This window comes from Botryllus schlosseri, chromosome 6 (assembly GCF_051294905.1).
Source record: "Botryllus schlosseri isolate E-star chromosome 6, Bs_hap1, whole genome shotgun sequence".
NCBI classification, from domain to species: Eukaryota; Metazoa; Chordata; class Ascidiacea; order Stolidobranchia; family Styelidae; genus Botryllus; species Botryllus schlosseri.
In genome coordinates, this window is record NC_137241.1 from 2602962 (window position 1) to 2625117 (window position 22156).

Below are 22156 nucleotides of genomic sequence, written 5' to 3' on the forward strand. Positions count from 1 at the left end.
TCTAGCGATTTTTTGAAAAGCATTTACCGATTTTTTACCGAAAATATCTAATAAATATCAGTTCGGGCTGACGACGGCATTGGCTATACCGGCCACCAGAGTGCGGACTCCGATGATATATAATTATTATTGTGGGAATTGGCATTGTGACGCAAAAATGCAGTGTGGGCTCAGCTGCCGTCGCGGCCATGGATAATGAGCTTGTGTTTCGACGTGCAATCGCGTCGCAGAGAAACGTTGTTCTGTTGATATGCGCTTCGGTAGAAGAGAGCACACATTACCAGCCTTTCCTTGGTGTGTAAGGGTAAAACTATGTCCACAGAATGCATTAGGGGCTTACGAATTTTCACGCACTCTCCTTCAATTTAAAGAGATATTTCCGTCTATGTAGCTATCTACATTGGATATATCATATTATTATGATATCGATTGGCTTAGCCCGCTTGTTTTGTAGGGCCCCAGAAACACGTCGCGCTATTGATGGCGAGTATCAATACTTTCTATATAGTCGCTTTGGTCAAGTGTGAGCGCACAAGTCAAGGAAAGGCTGGTAATTGGTACTCGCTTCTACCGAAGCGCCTATAGAAAGTATCAACAGCCCAACATTTCGCGTTGAGCCAGACAGCATATTTGCGTCAAAATGCCAATCTCCACAACAATGAAAAATTCGAGGCTAATTGTGGCGGTTCCAGAGCCATGAGTGGAATAAAATATACATATTTTTGTAATCAGTACAGCGGCAGCTTTCGATTGATAGCAGTTTTATCAAATGTAATTCTCAGTAAGCCGGTCAAAAATTACCGTCAAATTGCCTTTAACCAAGTGGAATCCCATGATGTGGACGACTGCCTATTCTGTCGAAAATTGACACCTCCTGGGATGCATCAATATGAATCGAGCTCTCTACGCCTTCCGCATAGCTCCATTTGCAGCTTTTGACAGTCCATACAAACGAATTACGATCATTTTCACAACTACTTACTTACTTGAGTAGATTCAAAGTCAGTCAATTCCACTTCTACATGTAGTTTTAGGTTACCTTGGAAAGAAGTATTTCTACTCGTACTTGAGTAGATTTTTTCGTCGCTACTTCTACCGCTACTTTAGTAGCCTTCTTGACTACTTGTCTTCTAATAGTTGCTGAAGATTACCGCTAACGAGTGTCATATCGGGGTCGATTTCAACATGAATATACTAATCAATTATATATTGATGTTCCGTACCTGCAAGAACCTCCTGTAGGATTATAAAAAAATCGTACAACAAATCAATGTGAACCCTCATGTATACATCTCATTTCTATCATTGACGTCCAACCAACCACTGGAGTTCGTGAGAAACCCGGTTAAAACCCTCGGTGTTAAACTAATAGGCGTAATTCTGTTAAAAACACGGGAATACAAGGAAACGAAATTGCTTTATTATAACATCAATGTACAATGCAAAGAAACACATCCAATCTTGATCTGCCAACAATTCGTGCCAAAACAAAACCCTCAAATCGACAGACGGTGTCCATTAAAACCTCATAAAATCGCTAAAACTTGAAGCGAGGACCGCCTCCTCGCACTCCTTCATCTGCGTCTTCACTTTCGGGTCGTCGTGGAGACGCAGCGACTTCTGGCAAAGCGCCATCGCGGCGTCGTAGCGCTTGCTGAGAAACTCGACGCGCGCGAGTCTTGCAAGCAACCTGGGACCAGGGTTGGATAAATCAGACTAGAATTAGAATTGGAATTAGTGAAATCGTAAAAAATTGAAAATTGATTACGACTCCGATCTAGAAAGAAGGACAACAAATCAGTGACGCACGGTGAGGTTCATGGCTGGTGAGGCACGACCCCCCCCCCACACACACACACAAACACGCACGTACGTAAAGTACCTGATAAAGAGACCTAAAATGTGAATAACAACAGCAACGGGTATAGAAGAGCATTTTCTTTGCACACTGATAGCCGTTGCAATTCCACATTCTACAATACATGTAGGACTGGGCGCTATTGTGCTGATTGGACAAGTTTAGACGGATAATAATTACCATCTCTTCAAGTACCGGTATAAATTATCCGAAGCACATGAAAATAGCATCCTCATTTACAAATGTTTTTTCTGTAAAAAACACTAGATTTGCCGGATTTCGAAGGAAAATACACTAGGACACTATAGGTCAAGTCAAAATATACTGGATCTAGTGTAAAAACACTAGGAGTGGCACCACTGACCACAAACAATGGCAACGCAGGCTATGTAAGAATAGCTATCACATACCACAATTAAGGGTTATAGGTATTGTAGTTGAACACAGCATAAAGACCACAAACAACGACAATGCAGCCTATGCCAGTAGCTGTCACAGACCACAATTTAACGTACCTATGGATGGAAAATACATAACAGCTACATAAGCAAGGGAATGTATTTGCTCCACATTACGTATTGACCGTCTCTACTATATAATTCCTACAAGACCGTTGTATTCCGAAATCGATAGCGCGTTTCACTGTGCTGCGATTGTCCAATTGTTAGCGAATAGTGCAAGAGGCATATTCGTTTGTACCACACCTGGCCATTGTTTTTCTGCGATGGCATTGTCTGTAATAAAGCCGAATGTCACCTTCCTTGGCGATTTTGGAGGGGTTCTGGAGCTTGGATACTATTAATATTTGGATTTTCGGAATCAGTGTGACGATAGCACTTGATTGATACCAGTTATTATGAATTCCGAGCTATTTATGATGAATTGCATTGTCGCAGGTGAGGAACGACCCGCTCGTGCCTCACCTCTCCTTATGCGCTGTATTTTTGAATAATAATTATGCAAATTGATGGTGCTGGGTGAAAAAATGTTCAAATTTCGTTATTTATGAGCATCGATGTAAAATATCAATATAATCATCGACTCATGTAGGGTTTTCACAATTTTCACTCACTCACCCTGACGACAGGTGAGGCACTGCCTCACCTGCCTCGTTGGACCGCACGTCACTGCAACAAATCGGGTTTAGTTCACATCAAATCAAGTGTTAATTCTCGTAGACGTGAGAATGGAAGAGGTCCGTACATCTAACTCTGCTCGTTTTACACTATGGGACTATACAGTTCTCCCGTAGCATTTTCACTAAATTTATATTAAAATTGATATGAGAGCACAGCAACACTTCACAAATTAGGTTAAAATTAGATTGCAGTCATTTCCCTCGAATTAGCCCGATTAGACACCAAGAATTATGAAGTTGTGTAAATATACACGTGACGTAAATGCTGTGATCACTGATCCCGAATTGCGTACATTTCGCAAGCTTAACTTCTCCAACAGCCGTTAGGTCCCTAATATCCTGGCAATCGTTCCAGTTAAAAAATGGTAATTCGATGTTATGAAGTTTTTCCACATTTACACCCATTTACGCATTACAGAGGTGATCACTGGTCACTAACGAAGTATCGTTTATTCGTTACGTCTGCTTTCTCGGAGTACACGAGTAAGGTTTGTCTAATTGCACTCCTTGCACTCAAGTGGCTATGTTTTTGAATCAACTTCCAATTACAGATCGTTACGAAAAACTACGGAACACTATGATTTTGAAGAGCTTCTTGCAGGTACAGAACCGCATTATGCAACCGAACAATATATTCATATTGGAATAAATCCGAGCATTTCGGCTGACACTCGTCAGGGGTAATCGTCAGCAATCAAGTAGAGAATTGAAAGAAGTATGTCAACTATCCTATCACCATAACATTCACTGATGCCATTGGGTTTCCGGTTAAGAACCAGGCCTCTAACATAACAAATGGATTTTAGCGAAAGCGATTAACTCTACCTACACCAATCGGATATGATAGAGTCGGTAAGCTAAATAGGTCCTACTACCAGACTTACTTCGCCATATCCTTGTCGTCACTTTCGTCTTGACTTTGCAATATGTGCATGGCAGTGAGGCACGCGGACTTGGCTTCGTCCAGACGCTTCTCGCTGATGTAGACGGCGGCTTTATTGGAGTGCAATAACGCGTCGGAAGGGTCGAGCTTGATGGCTTTGTCGTAATGATCAAGCGCCTTTTTGTATTGCTTCTTCTTGTAGGCTTCGTTGCCTTTCTCCTTTTCTTTACGCGCCTGAGAATCATAGTTTGTGTATGGTATATTGACAAAACGCATGTTGCATTCAGGCAGACATGGACTAGCTAGATAATTATAGTTGCATAATAGACTAATTGGACTAATCTAATTGTAGTTGAATTTCTGAAATATCACCATGCTCTAATATTAATTAAAGCGACTCTAATTTCTGGTTTACATGAATATGTTACACGAGACTTGTATAGCGCGAAAAGACCTAAGCTTGCTGTACAGCAGGGGCGTTAAAAAAAAACTTTTTTCCTCCGAAATTTTGTCGGCTTAGTTTTCAAATCGTCAGGTTACCTGAAAAAACGTTGCACACCAAATTTGACTCGGTTCCAACCAGTAGACGCGGAGGTGAGTCAAATTTAAATTGCGGTCATTTTTGAAATAATAGTATTTACGGTGACCAATTTCGTCACACCGACACGACCGAAAATCGTGTTCAAGGTATGCCCGAAGAGGCAGGGATGTCTTTTCCACTTGTTTTGATATTGACAAGTGCCTAAGGTGGAATTTGGAAGAAGACATCGCCAGTAAGCGAAAAAAAGATATGACACGGATTAGCTAGAAATTAGTCCACTTCATTGAAATAGCCACGTTAAAATAATGGTGCGATAATTTTCAAATAGAGTACTTTGCACACTGAAATTACCGACCACAAAAAGGAAATGAACTGACAAGCAGGTAACATACGGGTAAATATATATTTCTCAAGTGATAGTCAATATCTATATTCGTTTGCCATTCTCGTGCTTGCGAGGATGAACTATGATCTGATACGAATTTACCTTGATTTTTGTTGTATTCCTTTCTAAACTGGATTCGAGTCCAATTTCCAATGTGCGAATTCACCAAATCTATCCCTAATGTGTCGAAAATAAACTGTAGCTATAATTCTTATACTAATCTTAATTGGAAAATCTGAACATAATCTAGCTGTCCAATTAGAGGCACGCAAGTCGTGTATTGCCCCTGTTGCTAAATCAAAGGATTACGATAACGAATCACGATCGCGCCACGTCTGCCACTAGCACATTCGTCCATCGCGCACCCAATCGTCCAACATTATGGCGACCAGAAGAAACTTACTTCATTTTTGTTATCAAACGCTCTCGACCTCAATCCTTCGAACAACATAGCTTCAAACATATTAGTCGGCCCGAATCCTCCGAGTCTGCAGAAGTGAAAAAATCTCGTTTACCAGAGTTCAACAATGTTTTGCTGAAGAGGAATATATTAGATTTTGGATGCCAACCAAAAAACATACAATTATCTCACATCAACACTTTGACGATGATGCCATCAATAAAGACCGTCAATTGTTTCACAGATGATGCGGTCGGGGTCAACTGTTCAGAACAGGTTTGAACGCACTACGGGATTTTCAAAACGCTCAACTAGAACTGGAACTTGTCAATGTCGCAACGAGAACTAGGACTCCGCAACTAACTAAGTAACACAAGCGACTAAACAATTCCGAAGCAACGCAATCAATTTCGTTTTATTGGAATAGGAGCGCATCAGTACAACAAAATCACCGAGTAATTACACAGACTGAACTACTACAGAACGGGGTTTCTAGTTTAAAACGGGATGGCTCTAGAACCCCAAAACCCACTTCCTGAGTACACCACTGTTGGTAGCGATGGCAAATGACAAATGCATGAAAAATAATGATAAATGCCAGTAACTGTTATATATATATATCGACTTTTCAATTAGATAAAATAAAAAGGGCAAAAGAAAATAGGAAACAAAAGAACATCGAGATAATCAGTTTTGTGCCCGTGTTAGCGTCTCCAACGTAGGTGGTCGTGGGCGTCTTCATGCGTTGACCGTCAACTATAACTAGATTCGTAGTTTGTACAAGTCTGGTTTGGAGTGGATGCAATCAATATTGTCGTTCAACTTTGTTACTTATCGATATAATATCCATGGTTCATGTTACCCAAAAGGCGGCACATGAAAACTCAGTCCATGGGATATATCCAGAGGTGGGTACAGTTGTCAAGAAAGCTACTAACGTCGAATTAGCAGCGCTTTAAAAGCAATCAAAAACTACCGCAAGTGAAAAAATCTATGGCCCAAGTAAATAGTTGTGAACATCGGTCATAAACACGGTATGCAGAAAGTGCATGGAGCTGGGGGTTTACGCTGCTACATCCCAGGAGGTATAAATTTTCCACGGCATAAGAAATCGACATCATCACGGAATGCAAATAATATTTTATTTGTCACTGAACAGCAGTTCCTAACTGTCATTTACCGCAATGCTTCGTTTCAGAAAATGTCGTGGAATACGCTCATTTTCAACAAATGGGATTGAGTCTGACAACTCAATTTTGTACCAGTATGTGCCGACAACCAATTCGTACCACGCTATGATGGGAATCAGCAAAACACATGATTTATGTCCGTCCACTTATAAACTGTTTTCAAGAGCTTCTTGGAGGTACAGAACTCCAACATAACTGATCAAAATATTGATATCGAAATAAACCTCAATATTTTCGGCTAATACTTGTCAGGGGTAATCGTCAGCAACTATAGTAGAGAATTGGAAAGAACATTGTCTATCAAGAATCGTGAATAAGACTTTCCGATAGGCGATTCCGAATAATTGAGGTATATCGCTGTTATCAGTAATACCATTTGGAAAGACGAGTCTCACCCTACTCTCGCCGTGATTCGCGTGTTCAGATGATTTTAAAAGTGAAAAGAGTGATACTTACCTATTTCCGGAATTGGACATCAGCGGTATGTTGTCTTCCGCGTTTAAAATGGCGTTGAGCTTGCCGATTCGCGGGTCCAAAATGCGCCTAAAGCAAAACCAAATCAATTTGCAACATTTGAACTCTTGGTGTATTCACACCAAAAGGCTGGTACAAGCAAAGATAACCCACCGCAGAATTATATCGCGGTCATAAACCCTAAGTGCCTATCTTCATTCGTACTCCATTTGTGCTTTTACTGATTTGTCAAGCATATTTTGAATTTAAACTCTGTGCTTGACTTATACCGCTGTATAATTCCGGGAGGTTCTACTTGCGTGTTTGTACCACATTTTGGTGTGAACGGAATACACACTATTTTGGTTACAGAGTACCTTATTTTTAAACCAAATTCTTCCAATGGAATCACTTACTTCTCCAGCAGCGCCGGGTTTTCAGATATCTCTTTCACGCATTTGAAAAGACCAGGGTCGGACATCATAGGCGCCACCTCCGGATATTCCTCGGCCAGCGAAAGTATCCTCGGGAAATCAGCCCAGCCGCTTTCGATTCTCGAGAACGCATCTGCGAAATTAGAATCAGAAACGACTTGAAACTGCTGTCAATTTCATGACCAATAACACTGTTGACAATGGTGCTTTAATTCGTACAACTTTAATACGCGAAATATCGCACAAGAGTTGATGAAATATCTACACCGTAAATGTTGAACATTGATCTTGCATATTTTCACCATAGCGTCAGGTGAGCATTAGGCTTACGGAACCCTGTTTCATCAAGGTCCAGGTTGATGGCTTCTTTATTGGAGGGATAGGGGACGCCGAAAAGGTTGAGAATTGAAAAGAACATTTTGAATATTGAATTTCTGTACCTCAAAGAAGCTGTTCAAAGAACATTTTATATCAATCGGCACAATATTTTGCTATAAAATGTTCTTTTCGATGCTGTACTTTCCTGACGATTACCCATTGCGAGCCTCAGTCAAAAATATTCGGGTTTGTTTCAATATGAATATACTATTCCGTTGAATACATTTGAAAGAGCAGTGTCGTTGGTGGGATATTCCGAAAAGGGTGAACGACAAAACGTACGGAACCCGATTACGCAACCCACACCGACCGATACAATATTCTCTCAAATACCGAGCAAGAGAGATATGACGCAACGCAAACAAAGCAAGCCGCCTACCTGAATTCCTCTGCGGGATGCCCGACGCATGATCTCCCAGCTGGGTTTCGATCCCGTTCAACATATACGAGACATAATAAACTGCGCGCGATTGCAACAGTGGGTTACACCCCGTTAAGTCGCGTATGTAGTCGACGTCTTTGGCCACCTGTACGGTGCAGGAGGTTATGGACGTTGTAACCCAAATAATGTATTTCATGACACGTGCAGCACTGGTACGCGGAACATTCTGCTACTCGGGGGCGGGAAACATCTCCAGTCGGCGGGCCGCACATGGGAAAATGAAGTAACTAGCGGGCTGGATTCCTGACTAGAACACGAATCGCGTAAATAACTTCCTTTACAAGGAATAAATCGTATTTATTGTAAACGATAAGTTTAAACCATATAGACCAAAGACAGTATAATGAATTTATCAACGTAATGTACTTCCATAGATGTTGAACTCTACTATGAGACATCTGCGGATGATCGAAGTTCTTTGAACACTGGCTGTAGGTCGTACGTAAAAACCCTTAGTAAAGAATGCAGGTGAACGTCAGTTAGAGGAACACAGCTTTACATTGTTCAGGGTCGAAAATGTTTGCTTGCAAATGTATGTAGGCCTGCTTTCCACGTTATCGTGCAAGGCCCGAAAACTGCCTGCGGACCGCTGAAAATCCCGTCGCGGGCAGCGTCCGGCCCTTGGGCCGTATGTTAGCCACCCCTGTGCTACGTGGACCTCAATCGATACCATCGGATACCACGGAATAATCTTAGAATTGCTAGTGGGACCAGATCAAGGCGTGTACGATACATGGTAACAGCTAAAGATGCTCTGCTATTCGATGTGTTCACCGTCGGCGTGAAAAAATATGGACATGGGAACAACGCGCTGAATTTGCCCCGACAAAAACTACTTCATTCGAATCATTACAGAATTAGAATTATAGCTACAGTTTTCTTCGAAAAAAATTAGAATTAGAATTACAGAATTCGCGAAAATTGGACATTGAATGAAGATCAGTTCCTATCAACTCGGAGTTCATTATCACAAGCCTTGAGAATATGAAATGTCTGTACAACAAGCTTTACTCGTTTCGCACTATGCAGTTTTCCCGTAACATTCTCGGGACAATGGGAAATTAGATTAGAATGCGAAATGGAGCATAGAGGCATTTCTACTATTAGTTTAAAATTAGATTACGCTTATTTCACTCCAACTATAGTTTAATTAGCCAACTAGAATCATCCAGCTGTGCCATTCTGGTTCCTCCGCCACGAGCCGCGAGCAATAGCAACGAAATACCAGCAAGTTAATACCAACCTTGTCAACGTACTTCCGAAACTCCATTTGCTCTCCCACCATTGGCCTGCTTCTCAACGCGTCCTTCATGACCACGCAGCACAGCATCGCATGACTCAACATCTTCTCGATGCGATCGTTCGGCTCTTCGACTTTGCGGAATATCGGGCTGAAAGCCACCGCCATGCCGGCGGCCAGAGCGAACATCCTGCTCCTGACCAGCGCGTTGGCGAAGTCAGCGATATCCTCTCGTAACATGGCGAAAGACGCGACGTCCTTGTCGACTGTTGCGGCTAGTTTGGTGACGCGCATTGCCGTGTCCCCCATCTCTTTAGTTTTGTCGAGTTCGAAACAGCACATGCCAAGCCGTATGAGCATGTGGATCCTGGAATATAGCACTCGATGAGGCATGTACGATTTCATCCATATCGGAGCACTACAGTCTTAGCGAAAAGAGTGTAATTTCTACCCGCGTAACTCCCCTGATATACGGGTGCGAATATAAACCCATGTCACACGATACCGAAACCTACCTCAAACTTATACCGCGGTAGAAATCGACTATAACATTTTAATCCAAATTATGCATGTACTGCACGGGTAGGAAGGCAGGCATGTAGGATTTATAACCAGATTTATAACTTTTTTCGTTCGGTGAGAGTGTAGCGACTCGTGCAGGCATAACCGCACACTGTAAATCAATGGTTGGAAAACAGGTGTTTTTAACAGATAAACTGCATTTTGATTCAGGTATCAAATTATGCTTTCCAAGCTATTCCAGTTGATGAAGACGAGTTGAATATACGCCAGTCCCCATGAATTTATATTGCAGGAGTCTCGAAATTTCTGTCAACGTGTAGAAACTTTTTGGTATTTTATGGGGTGGTAGCCTACACGTACACAGAATCCACTCCACCCCTGGTAAATACCGTCATAAGGATTGGTGCATTTGGCTCGTTTTCGCCCGCTGGAATGGGTGTGAAAGCACGATTTCGTACGCGGATGTGGCGTTTATCTCATTTACACCCTACGCTAGGGTGTAAATCGGTGAAAGACAGCATTAACGTTTAGAGTGCTACCTGGCGAAAAGGGTGTGCATTTAGACCCGAAAGGTGACACAAGTAACAGAACCTAACTCAGAATCATACTGCCTATAAATCAAACACATCATCTTGATCAAAACGACGCTTGACAAAGTAGAATTAGCACAAATGGAACACGAAGGAAGGTGGGCCCGTATGGGATTTAAAACAATGCTTAACATCAGTGGTTCCGAAATTGTCCAAAAAAATTCACGAAATGATCCCTTGGGAATTTTTAAAATGACTCTTGGTCCCCCCACCAAATATTTGCGACCAGCTCGGCCATGTTTCGATGCGCTTTTGACAACTGAACTCTAATATCGTGAATCCCGCCGAGGTTTACGTAACAAAGATAATGCTTTCTCAATATTGTACTAGTTGAACAAATGAACATACATAATATGATCTAAGAACAAAGCACACCTATCGCCGTCCGTGACATTCATTTCTATTAGTTGCTTCAATCTGCCGTACGCCAATTCGTGCGTTCCGGAGTCCATAAGATTCGAAATGCATTCTGCGAGGGCAAACAATAAAATATAGGCGGTTACGGAAAGAAAATACTCGTTTTAATTGCGGTTATCATTTTGTCGGAGCTTGCTAACTCTGTCAGAATTGAGGCATTCAATGTATCATATCCATTTTAGACATATCGTAGTGAGGGTGTCATCATTAACGAGCGATAGCCTGCTTAAATTCTTACTTTGGGCTGTTGACAAACTCCACATTTTTCTGCGAGTTACCATACATACTGTGCACCAGATTTTAGAGTAGAAAATTTCCACCTTTCTAAATTAGGTTAGAATTATAGCTGTACAGGTTTTACATAGTAGATTAGAATTACTGTGTTCGCGGATCTAGTTCACTTCATGAATACCCCAGTTCGGTCTCATAAGCACGGGAATGGCAAGCTTGGCTCGTTTCGTGTGTGGCATTTTTAGGAAAACCAGAACTTAGATTAGAATTAAAATTCGAGCGTAGAAACATTTTACAAATTAGATTGGAATTAGAATTAGAGCGAAGAAACATTTTACAAGCTAGATTGGAATTAGATTACCAGCATTTCGCATTAATTAGTCTAGTTACACAACTAGAATTATAAGTCTGCTGTGCATGTCCCGAGAGGATTATATGTTGTTAGTAGGGCTGGCCGGCTGGGCAAAATGATTCGAGTACTCGAATCTGAATCGAGTAGTAATTCTAATGATTCGAGTCGAGTAGTAAAAGACGATTTTTTCGAGTACTGAAATTATACGGTCCTCGCAACTGAAAGTTAATTTACTGACGAGAATTATAGTTTTGATACTATTTTCCACTGAGGAAGCCGTGAAACCTTGATTGGCCGTGTTTCAGCATACCAGGCACAGTACAAAGCTACGAACGTTACTGGAAATAGCACATTTTCGAAGTCATTATCATCCAAAAAAATTGTTAAGAAGTGCTATGACATCGGTATGGTCGAAAAAATACCAAAGCATCATTAATGTGATGGATAACAGGCATTACGTTCTTTGTGGTGGCATAAAAGGCTCATATTTGGACTTCGACATAGTACATCCTGTTGTGACGTCATAATAAGTGATACTCGATTACTCGACTCGAAGCATATTACGTGATTCAGAATCGAATCACTCAAGTACTCGATTTTGCCCAGCCCTAGTTGTTAGTTGTCCACGCTGTGCAATATCTCATTTATGATATACAAGACAGAACAATAGCATCGGCGCTAGTCCGGATTTGGTATCATTTCGGAACAAGACCGTGCTAGTCAAATAAAATATTTCGACTTAAGTTGTAAAACAAGCGTATTCCGTTTCTGTTCGACAGAAAAATTATAGAATTAAAAAAATCCTTACCCATCTCACGTAACATGTTGAATTTTGCCAGAAATTCCGGGTCCATGTGCGTGGCTTGCATGCGGTAAGGAACAACATAAGTCGGGGATAGAATAGCGAATGGCAAAGCATACCTGTCCAGTTTGAGTTTCTTTTCTTCGAGGCTGCTCCCCTGTAGTGACCAAGTGTTAAATACGGGCGTTGTAGGGCAACAAAATATGCGAGGCTTCACGAAAATCGCGGGTCAGGTCAACGATATTATATGCGAGCGCAACCTATTTACCGTATATACTGCTTCATAAATATAGGTGTACCACGATACCTTTTAACAATTACAATATCATTTTATATCGACAATACGACACAGTATTTCGATATCGAATTCAACGCGACGAGTGACAGTCATACCACCATTCTGTTCGTGAACGGAACGCATCGAAAATGTTTGGTTGGTTATTTCAACCCAATATTAGGAAAATCGGAGTTTAATTTCAAGAATCGTTAGAACAGAGGGCTCAAACACGCGGCCCGCGACGGCATTATGGATTTCGAAGTATTCGACAATATTTTATTACCAGTTTTTGAGGACTTAAAATTCGCTCTGAAACTACTCCAGAAGCCTGAAACTACTCATCAAACTTCACTTATACATCAGTTTCAAAAGTTACCACTCAGTGGAAGATCAACTATTACGTGACATTACTTGTTTAATATGGTAAAACATGACCCGTTGATGATTCGTGACTGAAAATTGTGATTTGGTCTTGGACGCGACCCTCTGTAGAATTACTCGTACTCGTCACGTCAAACGTTATAATCAGAGAAGGATTTGTGTGACTCGGAATGTCGTGGTTTGGTACAACCACGCAAATCTCACTGCTCAGTGAAATTGCTGTACGTCATACTTTCCATTTGGTCGAAGGCTATTTCACGGTAATTTTTGTCCGGCTTGTCCTGTATTAGCCTAAATTTCATAAAACGAGTATCAATCGAAAGCCACCCCGGTACTGATTGCGAAAATATAAATTTATTCTGTTCGTGGTCCCGGAACTCCCCAAAATAAGCCTCGAGTGTTGCATTGTATGTGACATTGGCATTATGATGCAGAAATGGCCAACTTAATGTGGCGAGTATCAACTTGTCGTAGCCTACGCTTCACAGCTGTAACATCAACGGATTCTTCGGAGATTGCACATTTCTATTGCTATTGCACAGATCCATTATGTTCAAGTTGTTATTGATCTGTTCCAACATTCGAAGGTAAAATCAAACGCTGATTCTATTAGACTTCCGTAATGACATGTCAATATAGCGTAGTTATCAGGAGTAGAGCTATGCTCGAAACCAGGAAATAAGGCCTACTTTGAAATACATTGAATTCGCCTATTATTGGTGGTGCGGCCCGCGGCGCCATCAAAAATAGGAAATTGGCCCGCGAGCACAGTTGAGTTTGAGAACTCTGCGTTAGAATATGGATTTGGGCATGATATTTAAAATTTACATGCGACTGAACAATATATTTATATTGAATTATACCCGAACATTGACGGGGTATGTTGGATGCACGGAACTTCGATATGCAATTAAATAATATATTTACAATAAAATATAACCAATTATCTTTTGTTGAAATACGTCAGTTATTAGCGTATATCAGCTTGGGACACAATGCAACATGGATCGTGGATCCGCTGATCGTGAGAATAAGGTCGATCCACGCAACATACACGAAATCTGTACCGCTTTGTCTGTGGCTGGAGATCCATTTATACTTGACACTATCAGTATTCAATTCCCAAATCAGAGTATACATAACATATACATAATTGCATATATAATACACAGAACCTGTTGACATAGTGAACGAACTCTTATGGTACAACAGGAGGGGATAACTCCCAATCTCACATCAGTGACGAATAATTGGATAAACGACTCGCTTCCCGAAATAACAATTGAAACATTAAAACAAAGCCGTACCCGTACGAACAGTCGGTAAGAGCAATCTACCATACTAATCTGACTTATGAAATTAGTTACGACTGCTACCGGTAGTGATTATGGCGCGCTACCGAGGGAATCCAAATTAACTATATTGGACTGGTGTAAAACGACCATAGATACCAATAACGGAATACTGTTACAATTACATGGTACATCGCCTGTCATTTTCCTGGCGCTCATCCGGTCTGAATTTGAAAAAATCTGGTCCATCATTCACTAATCAGCACACCAGTGACAGCACAGGCTTCGATATATGTCGTGAACTCGCGTCACAGGGGGTACTCTATTGATATAGTGCAGTGCTTTTCAACCTTTTTGAGCTTCATTCGCACTTTTTTGGGAAAATAAATTTCATTCGCACAAGCCTACCGAAAATTGCTGTACAAAAAGGAGATGAAGATACATAAGAATATTCTGTTCAGATGTGCAACAAATTGGCTACCATAGCTGTTAAGCCATGAAGTGTCTCATTAAAAATGCAACTCTTTTCCATAGTTTTGATTTCAACTATAGAACTAAAACGCTTCTCTGCAGATTTTGTACAATAGCGCCTACCATAGTACTTGGATGGCCAGGTCTTAAGAACTGTTCTGCACTCCTATCCAAAATACAGCGTATTTTCCGCGAGTGAAAAACGCCTGCTGGCAGAAATCGTTTTTGAGAGATGACACAAAGGTCCCGGAGGTTCTAGTCTGTCGAAAGGGTTAAAAATCCACAATCTTGTGTAGCTGTGTTGCGGCTTGTGCCTGATGTCTTGGAAAATAAGCTCCAATACTGTCAAGGAGAGTAGGCACTGGGCATAATAGAACTCGCTACCTATGATACGTTGCTTCAACTTGAGTTGTTTTTTTCGATATCCCATTTTCTGTCTCGTGAGTATATGAGAAGATCAAACAAAGTCACGATACTGTTTGATCGTTCTTTAGTTCAATCTAGCTTGAATATTCATAACAGTTTAATAACCTTGAACCAGATTTTTAGACTACCACCAAAATCTGAACTTTTGTGGCATCTCGCAACCCGAGCCTCACCCATGAAAAGGAATTAATTTTTAGTATTAGAGTATAGTATTCTACGATTTTATGAGCATATGCATGACATACAGAACGCGCACAACACAATTCTACCCAACAGAGATCTATAAAATATGTCTGACGCACGCGATATAAATTAGGGTGAAGCATGCAAGTTCCTCTGCGTGTCGCATTTGTACTATACTGTCTACTCAGATTGCAAGTACGGGCCTATTCCGTGCCGACAACGGATCATATCCATATCGAAAGGTTTGGCCATCCAGCGACGGTGATTTTGACCAAGGTTTTGTCGCCGCTGATGTTTTTGGCATCATATTTTACCAGCAGCTCCGCATTTTATCAGCCGTTGGCCAAAACTTTACGCGTTCACGTGATCCGACACAGAAGGTGTTGGCCTCAAAATGAATGAATGTCATAGACCTGAACTCTGGGGGAAGTAGGCTACAAGCCACACGACACCAATGGCAGTGGTTCGAATCCCGGTTCGGACTAAATTCTATGTGTCAGAGGTTATATGGGCTCCCCACCCCATAGCCGATCTCACTGCAATTGCAGTGACTTGCAAAGCCCAGATATGACAGTGGGTCGAGCTGGAAGTCGACGTCAATAGAACCGATGAAAGCCTTGAAGATTGAGAGTGCAAGAGAAATTGAACATGAAGAAATGCATTGAACTGTGTGATAAATATCATGTCGTGGAGCACAAAGCCTTAATCAGGCTATAAGCACACTGTTGTGTGTTGTCATAATAATATTAATAATAATAATATGCCTGATATCGCTTTTGCACACCCCTACACTAGCTCATCCCAACGGTCTTCGTCCAATTTTTCCAGAAAAAAAAAACATTCGGACAATTCTTATCATGAATTCAAACCAATGTCGGCTGATTCTCATGATCAAGCCATATTTTCTGCGTGTCTCGCTTATTGACTACAGTACCCAACACAATACCCTTGGATATGTAAAAACTATGGCAGGATCTTTGTAATAAATTGAACAAATATTACTGTATGTCGGCAACTACACCAGCTTCTAAACCAGGCTTTTGATTACGTAATAATTATAATGCGAAAGCGATAATTCACTACGGCTTGTGAGTGCTACAATTAGTGGTGCGTCAAGTTAAACAATTTTTTACAATTGCGTCTCAACTACAACAGTTACAGGGCCCTTGATTTTTCTATTAGGTTTATTTGAAATATTCCACGTCAGAGAAATGAACAATTATTCACGATTTTCATTCGCACTCATCCGGATTTTCCATTCGCACCGTTCGCACCACCTTCGTCATTCGCACTACAATTTTTTTCATTCGCACCAGTGCGAACCGTCACACAGGTTGAAAAGCACTGATATAGTGGATACGCAACGCATTAATTTATTGACGAATGCCAGAATTCCTAGTCGCCACTGTTATAGAGTCACGCGCCATGCAACGTTCAAAGAATCCCCGTATGCGTAAGTTCTGAAGACCACAGCGACCAGACGCGGCTAATAGCAATTCCGCTCTTCGATTATGCATATCATGAATAAAACCAGAATAACATCGACCAGACTCTTGGAATTACAAAACTTCAATAGAATAATATCGACTGATGCTCGTCAGGGGTATTCGTCAGAAACCAGTAGAGAATGGAAACGAACATTGTACACAATGCACAGAATATCAACAATCGTCTCCCACTGGCGCCAATGCGCAAGTGACTAGGTAACAACTGGTGGGTATATGTACCAAAATGTTTTCAAAATTTAAAAACCACTTCGCTCGTACTCACATGATCTTTATCAGCTTGATGCGAATGTTTTCGTAAAGGCTGGGAATCGCCTCGCGCAGGTACCGTTCCAAGTCTTTTGCTAGCTGCCCACTGGCTATCCGATTCAATACGAGCTGCTTATCACCCTGCGTCATTTGTAACGCGAGGCCTAAGCGATTTACGTCTTTCACCCACACGTCAACCTGACAGTGAAACGATGAACCATCATGTATCAAACACACGAGTTGCCGCACCTGCATTTTAATCTTTTTAACCTGCGGACATGTTTGGCGCAGACCCCAAGTTAAGGCTGCGATGATGCCGGCATCAGCGCAAATCTTCTTAGCTGCCTCGTTACCGTCTGAATCCTGGAACGCCCAGCTTCCAAATCGAGTCATGGGATACTAGAATGGAATAATACGTTATAATTACAAGTAGGTCACATCGTATTAAACAAAAATCTACATCGCAACCAATATTTGGCTAATTAGCTTGGTTAGTTTATCAACGATACATAATTACGATACTATTGTCAATTGAGGAAGACTGTAAACCTGGCATAAAAAATATGCAGTAAAAAGCTACTCACATTATTGGAAATTACATGTCGTGATCGACCCACAGCATTGTTACGAAGTGTAATAAAGCAGGTATATATGGACGAAAAGACCTAATATTCCTAGATGTTGTGTGAGCTGCCATTGATGCTTTGTAGTCGAATAAAAGGTAGGCCTACATATTTGATCTTCGCCAATTCTTCATACTGTTGTGGCATCATAATGAGTGATACTATAATAGTGAGCCCAATTCGAAGCCTAATTCTCGATTCAGAACGGAATCACTCAGACTTAGCTACTCGATTATGCCCAGCCCATATCATAAAAGGTTGATTTATTACTAGTCCGGCTGTTCGGATTTTACGGACAATATCAATATACAAATACTCCGACACGCTAGCCTTACCTCGCGCCCATTTACATTGAATGCCTTCCCTGCGGAAGATACGTTTGACAAGTTCACTCCACCGACGGTAATCTCGACATCAACCGAAGATATGCCTTCAGAGTCGTCCGACACAATTACAGTCGCCATCCTGATGACTACTTTCCGTCGACTTACTTTGCTCGCTAATGGAGGGTACAGTAGTTCACTACTCTCATCAGACACAAGCAATCAGCCTCTCAATTATTAGTGATAATCAGTTTTGTTTGGAACTGAATATCAACGCGGTACTGTAGTCAGGAATCGTCAATTAGCTACACTACCGTCGCTCTGCGTCATGTGATGTGAGAAGCGCTGTTTGGAGTGCACGCTACCGATCTCTCGGGTCTCGTAAAAGGGAAATCACCTGACAGATAAACAATTCTAGTTGAGCGGAACGCTACTCGACTGACGTATGTCATTAGGTCACCTCGTCTGCGGTAGTTCACGAAGCACGAGACACAATACAAACACATCAAACATTGCGAAAAGGTGAATCTTCGAGTTCCGCTTTCTACCAACATCGCTTAACCAGCATATAATCACCGGACGTGAAGTTTCACGATGGTAATTGGGGTAGTTACGTTAGTTCCCTACAGGCATAACTCACACATGTATTGTATTTTGCATTTACATTCATTCTACTGAACTACAATAACGACTACTACGTGGACAATATAAATGTCACAGTCATGGAAATTATAGTATAATGAGGCATCTTATGATCGTTTTCCAATAAATACTAGTCAGCGCTCGAGATTTCAGGACACGAGTAGGGCTGGGCAAAATCGAGTACCTGAGTGATTCGATTCTGAATCACGTAATATGCTTCGAGCAGTGTTGGGATCAAGTCACTACCTTCGAGTCACGAGTCATCTCGAGTCATTACACATTTTGACTCGAGTCAAGTCAAGTCAATTGATTTTCGAAGGTGACTCGAGTCAAGTCAAGTCACTCGTTTTTTGGAGGTGACTCGAGTCAAGTCGAGTCAAGTCAAGTCAAGTCACGAGTCAAGTCACGATTCAAGTCAAATTGGATTTTCGAAGTATGAGTGATGATGCAAAGTCATTAAATTTTGCTAACTGGGTGGAAGACAGATTAATTGGACTTCTATGTTGCATCAAATTACAAATATAAAGTTGAATATACATGCAAAAAGGCGCTGTATCGCTCACGCACACTTAGAGCTGCTAATAAAATACTTGAATACCTGCTGCGTATAGATACATGCTACAGTCTGTTATTATCAACCAAAATAGAGGATCGAATACGAAGCCTCGAGAAGTCGTAACAAATTGATATGTTACAGTAGCCTACACTACCCATCTACACACCTGCGAGAATATAAACACATAAACGATGTTCGTTCGATTGAAATTATACCAGAGGTTTGGTAAAGGTGGGCGCTGCGTACTGAGCATCGAGAAACAAAGATACGTTGCTATTCGATTAATCGACTACTGCTACGACAACGGAAGTTGTGATCGTTTCGTTTGCGGTCAATTTGCAATCAGTAAATGACTGGTTGCCCTCACAGTCACAAGTGACATCGGCGTATCGAGAACAATCCGAACATACATAAAAAAAAGGGTGATTTAATCGAGACCGTTTAGTTGATGACTTGAAATTGACTCGTAAATTTTGCTCCGAGTCACGAGTCAATTGACATTTTTGAAGCGCCGAGTCAAGTCAAGTCAAGTCATTTTTGCAAAGTGACTCGAGTCAAGTCAAGTCATACGAAAATGCTGACTCGAGTCATCCCAACACTGGCTTCGAGTCGAGTCGAGTAATCGAGTATCACTCGATATGACGTCATAAAAGAATGTAATACGTCAAAGTTCAAATATGTACCGTTTATGCCCCCACAAAGACTATAATGCCTCTTATCCATCTGATAAATGATACTTTGGTATTTTTTCGGCCATACCGATTTCATTCCACTTGGTGACAATGTTGTGGGATGATCATGACTTCGGAAATGTGCTACGTCCAGTAACAATCGAAGCTTCGTACCATATTTTTCGTATGCTACGATACCTCCAATCATGTTTTCAAGGCTTCAGCAGCGAAAATTAGTATCGAAACTATAATTCTCGTTGATAAATTAACTTTCAGTGGCGAGAAGCGTATAATTTCGGTACTCGAAAAAATCGTATTTTAGGACTCGACTCGAATCATTAAAATTAATACTCGATTCAGATTCGAGTACTCGAATCATTGTGCCCAGCCCTAGACACGACCTGATACCCGACCTCGCCTTCCGTTTATATAACTCAGTGCTTCCGACAGATGCGATCTTGCCGCTTGTCCCTTTTACGTAATATTCTATTACTGTTCATTCAGTGTGCATATGCGCGCGCCTCTTACTTACATTTCCTAGGCCCAGGTGGGTGTCTGACTTCAAAGTCGTTTTGGCATTTTACTATATTTTCATTGTATCGCGATCTTGTGGTTTGACGATCTGATAAAATTATAATAAAATGAACTGTACTGAATATCCGCTAATGAGTCCGTAATATTTTACGGAGTGTTTCGGCTCCGAGAGAGTGATAATTTATTGCTCTTTTATTGTTTTTTACTGTAATTCAGAATTTGGTCTCATGCCTCCCGATCATAGCCAGATTTCGCGAGGCACCGAAGCGATATAATATTTGTATGTATTATTTGTTGACTTTCTTGCAACAAAAAATTCTTCGCATCCCAATTTCAAATCGCGTGCGACAGAAATGTAACAGAGAGGCGTGGCGTAAACTGTTGTCTGTGCGTCCTTTATGTCATGCTCGCAAAAATGTAGCATAATAATAGATAGCATACAAATGCATTCTGTGCGACGCTTTGGTCGTGAGATGCCATGCACTAAACTCCGATTATGGTCGCGGCCTACAGATTTATGTATTGATAGCACAGGCCTGGGGTGGCAAACCTGTTGCCGGATGGCTGCATGCGACCGCAGAAAAAAGATTACACGTCGTTTACACGTAATTTGATTTACATGTGTTGTGAACATCAGCTCGGTAAATCTGACCACATGTGCCGAGAAATGATAAATATTTGACAGTAGCATTTGTGGCTACCAAATAGTAACGTTTCACGCGACTACACCAAATCCGAAATTTTCATAACAATAGTAATCGCGATTTTGGCGATTATACTAAGCCGATGTCCCAAGTACCCAATTTCACACGGATATTTGGCATGGTCTATTACGACTGTCCCATACCATGAGGCCGAACGCTATATAACTAATCGATAATGCAGCCGTGAATGCAGTTGCTGACGATTACGCCTGACGAGTGTCAGCCGAAAATATTTTCTTCAATTGTATATTGAAGTTCTGTACCTCCAAGAAGCTGTTCAAATAAACATTATTCCAAAATAACTTTGAGAGGAGCTGCGAGATAGAAACGATCATGCTGGACGTTTAATGGTTTTAAAAAATCTATTTTTCAATCTTGGTGTCATATAAGTTGCGATCATACCCAAAAGGTGTCGTCTGAGGCGTTACGCATTATTATTACATTCGCTACCACCTATCCTTGTGGATATGGATTTTCGGCACCAGTTCATATCATGCCGAAGGCGCGGATTTTCAATACACAACCACGTATTTCAAGAAAGGGAGTTGCAGAATTCGCTTTGAAATAATAAAAGTCTATCCAATTCCTACATAAATAGTATGTTGCTATTTTCAATAAAAGTCATTTCGTTGCTGTTTATCACTAGCCTAGAGTTAATATTTGCACGAGACAGAAGACGGTTGCACGGCAATTGAGCTAAATTTGAACTAAAAATTCGGGGGTCCGCGGAGGTCCGTGGCGGTCCAAATGGGGTCTGCGAAGACAAAAAGGTTGAGAGCCACTGCTTTACTAGCTGACTTGGACTCGGTCGTGACTCGGTTGTGTATTCAAAATGACTCGACTTGACTTGAGTCAAAACTATAAAAGTGAGATCGACTTTTGACTCTGAACCTTTTGACTTGGTTACAGCCCTGCTGAAATAATACGGTCCATATTGTCAGAGTTTTAATATATCAACGAAAATAGCAGCTCTGATGGTATTTCCCACCATGGAAGGATGTAAACCTCGATTGGTCGCCTCGCAGCATATGACACATGCAGTAACTATAAGCTACGCACCTTC

The 22156-nt window shown here is 41.2% G+C and overlaps 1 protein-coding gene and 1 long non-coding RNA gene across 2 annotated transcripts; both read right to left on the bottom strand.

Annotated features, from left to right (window-relative positions):
• Nucleotides 1-1398: 1398 nt before the first annotated feature.
• LOC145440274 (uncharacterized) lies at nucleotides 1399-18332 on the bottom strand. The gene is made up of 13 exons (XM_080317835.1): nucleotides 17999-18332; nucleotides 17311-17439; nucleotides 17057-17238; nucleotides 12376-12413; nucleotides 12263-12316; nucleotides 10830-10923; nucleotides 9346-9709; nucleotides 8040-8187; nucleotides 7265-7415; nucleotides 6852-6938; nucleotides 5209-5293; nucleotides 3881-4113; nucleotides 1399-1690 (listed from the first exon to the last, which is right to left on the bottom strand). The coding sequence occupies exons 1-13, from the start codon at nucleotides 18125-18127 to the stop codon at nucleotides 1519-1521; spliced, it is 1866 nt and encodes a 621-aa protein (XP_080173961.1). The 5' UTR covers nucleotides 18128-18332; the 3' UTR covers nucleotides 1399-1518.
• LOC145440275 (uncharacterized) lies at nucleotides 14169-17050 on the bottom strand. The gene is made up of 2 exons (XR_013915499.1): nucleotides 16647-17050; nucleotides 14169-14547 (listed from the first exon to the last, which is right to left on the bottom strand). It is a non-coding gene; the product is annotated as an uncharacterized LOC145440275 (long non-coding RNA).
• Nucleotides 18333-22156: the final 3824 nt, after the last annotated feature.